This window comes from Anopheles aquasalis, chromosome 2 (genome assembly GCF_943734665.1).
Source record: "Anopheles aquasalis chromosome 2, idAnoAquaMG_Q_19, whole genome shotgun sequence".
NCBI classification, from domain to species: Eukaryota; Metazoa; Arthropoda; class Insecta; order Diptera; family Culicidae; genus Anopheles; species Anopheles aquasalis.
In genome coordinates, this window is record NC_064877.1 from 37,275,001 (window position 1) to 37,278,182 (window position 3,182).

Sequence of the window (3,182 nt, forward strand, 5' to 3'; positions counted from 1 at the left end):
GACGGGCCGTAGGCACGCGAAGGCACGTGAAGGATTTATTAGGAAAGTGCCGATCGCATTGGCCAATTCAGAAATTGAAGTTTGTCACACACCCGGATGTGATCGAAAATAAAAAAAAAGTCGCATACATACACCTGTACAGGATGCACACATACAGCTCCCGGACTTGATTGAGAGACTTTTGGAGTGAAAGTCCGCCACCAACGAACCCATTTTGTTTGAAGGATGCCGCCCCACCGAGGGGTTGGTCTGTTGATTTTCACGCGTGAATTAATCAAATCTGTCGCGTCCATCGTCATCAAAAACTGGCAGCACCAATTTCGGAAGCGGAGTAAGAAGCGCCGGTTGCCGATTCCGATTTCCATTCCGATAACTCAATTAGCCACCGACGTGCTCGGTGTGCGAGTGCGGCGATGCGAAGATGAATTATTCAGCCGCGACATGTGAGTTTTGAACACTGGCCACCCCTGGTTCTGGTGACCGTTACACAGAGCGCGCACTGCCAATGAATGATGCCTGTCTGTCTGTCTGTCTGTCTGTCTGTCTGTGTTTTGTGTTTTTGTTGGTGATCACAACCCTTCCTTTCGCATCACCATCAATCTGCTCACTGGTGGTGGTTTGGAAACAAAGTTTTCTTTTGCCAATGCTGCCCTTTGATCGTCTCTCCGTCGCCGGACTAATTGGGCCTCGGTGGAGTTTTGATAGCACCTTAATCGCTTCATTACTTTCCACCAACCCCGGACACCTTTCTCGCATTTTCTGATGCTCTTTTAATCCCTTTTCACGTCGGAAAGTCGTTAAGTTAAACCAACCACCCGCCATCAACCACTGGTGAGCGTAAAATCAGGAAAGTGATGTTCCCACCCCCTTTTAAGGGGCCTCCCCACCCTCTAACTCACCTGGATCGTCGTCGTCTTCGGCCCAGTCGATTTGTGCCCGGCCTAGATTAACCGTCAGCAGCAGCACAAGGACGGTGCGTAACACCATGCTGCTTATTATCTGCTGTTTCATCATGTTGCTGACAACCGATGGCGATGATGATGACGATGGCGATAATGATGATGGTGATGATGATGATGAAAAGGTGCTGTATGAGTGTGAAGGTGCGGTTTTTTCTTTAAATTTTGCTTCCGATCCTTTCGACTTCTGCGTTGTTTCTATTGCTGCTGCTGCTGCTGCTGCGGTCGCCGATCACGCTCAATGCTCCCTAGCACTTTTGCCTCGCGAGCAGTGAATCAACAGCAAACACTGCGGCAACTTGGATAATCTTGACGGAACATCGTTCACACCGCACATGTGCACTGGTCGCGACCTTAACACACGTACACAGCACACGTACACGTCACTCGCTCACTCGCTGACTATTCTCGACTAGGACCCTCTCATACACTCACTCTGTTTCCAAGCACGACTCGAGACACCACTGCACCGAGGTCGAAGTGTGCCTTTGCTAATGCAAAGCTGGGCCGGGCGGCCGGGTGGAGGGACGAATGGGATCCTAGCACCTCATCCGAGAGGTCACAATCTGCAAACACAAACACATGCACCACTGATACCGTCGTTGTCGCACACTCTTTTTCTACATGGGGAGCATAAAAGAAAACAAGGATTAAAGCATGGATTAACATGCTGCTGCTGCTGCTGCTGCTGCTGCTGGGCCACCGACACCGAACCGAATCCATCTGCTTGATTGTGGTAAGTAATTAGAATGTTGCTGCTATTCGGGACCTACACACAAGCAAGGTGCACCAGTTGCAGATCATCAGGCATTAGACAGTTTTGAGTTCAGCAGTGTTACCAGCAGCTACACAACACCAAAAAATCACACCAAGAACCGAACCAAAGTGTTCCTTGTTGAACGTCACTCCAACACCACAAACACCCACCAAGTGTTCACCGATAACTCGAGATCGTGCGAAAGGATTTGTAAGCGTTTGCGTTATTGTTTGACGACCGGCCAGCCTTGCTGATCACTGGTACCGGTCCGGGTCCGGGTCCGGGTTTCGTCGTTGAATCAAAGAACCGGCACTGGCCAGGATCGCAAAGATTAGCGTTGGCCCAGAGCCATGGAGGACCGGGACCAGGACCAGGAACCGATCTGGGCTGGAGCGAAAAGGGATTAAGCATTTCGTAATCGCATCAAGGGCACCGAACACGTTCACTCAATCGTACGTCCTTCCATCCGGCTCCAGGGTGAGGATCCATTCAATCTGGTGGTGCATCCACTGTCCGTCTCTCCCGACTCCGGAGCCCCGTGATCCTGATGCCTATTGTTGTCCGTCACTGGCGTCGGTGTTAGGATTTTTGTCCAGCGATTAGGGTCGTTCGATAGCACGCAGCAAGCACCAACTGGACGTGGTGCTGAGTGTCACAAATCGGTCTCATACCAGTCCAGAAATTCGGTTCAAGTTCCGGGAGCTGAAAAAGAAAGGAGAGAAAACAATAAGTCGTTTAGAATATTTTTCGGCAAACGTCCGGTCCGGTGGTGCTGGTGGTCGATCGGTGATGGCTTTTGGGGGGGATTGTGGGGAGCGTTATTGTTGTGTGTATCTAATCAGCCCGACGAATCAAACGACAGATGCTTTACGACCAAAGGCACTCAAGCCATGTTACTCAAACATTAAGTCCTTGATTGAGATTGAGAAACCAATTTCCTACCCGGCAATCAGTGACTGGACGGGAAATCTCCACTCGATCGATTCAATCGATCGATTCTCAACGATTCTTCTTCCCAAACCCCAGTGCTACGACGTTGATAATTAGACTTTTAACAACGAACCGGTCTGGGTGCACCTAGCGACCGAATGGCGGGCGCTGTTTTGCGAGGAAACTTTATCAACCTTCACTCCTCACTCTGGGCGTCTGGGCGTTTCTATGGTTTTTTGGTTTTATTTCATGAGCATTTCACTCTCACAGCTCTAATGCAACCGAGAAGGGAATGAAACGAAGCAACCGAAGAAGAAGAAGAAGAAGAAGTAGAAGAATTGGTGCGAACGGTTGCTGGAAAATTTTCATCCACAAAACCTTCCGTTCATTCTGCTCGCTTCTACCTTCTCCCGTTGGCATTCGCCCTTCTCAGCTGGTAGTCGATTTTCCGAACCGACTCTTACTCGTGGAAAAGCCCTTTCCGAACGCAATAGCGCAACATGATGGTGATGCGTGGTTCGGTTGCCCCCGTTTCA

The 3,182-nt window shown here is 50.0% G+C and overlaps 1 protein-coding gene across 1 annotated transcript in view; it reads right to left on the minus strand.

Annotated features, from left to right (window-relative positions):
* The window catches only part of LOC126581073 (uncharacterized), a 101,151-nt gene extending 99,980 nt beyond the window's left edge, over positions 1–1,171 (minus strand). Inside the window, exon 1 of the mRNA XM_050244503.1 lies at positions 900–1,171. Within this exon, the coding sequence (XP_050100460.1) occupies positions 900–1,014 (115 nt within the window). The 5' untranslated portion in view covers positions 1,015–1,171. The remainder of the gene's footprint in view (positions 1–899) is intronic.
* Between the last annotated feature and the right edge of the window lie 2,011 nt (positions 1,172–3,182).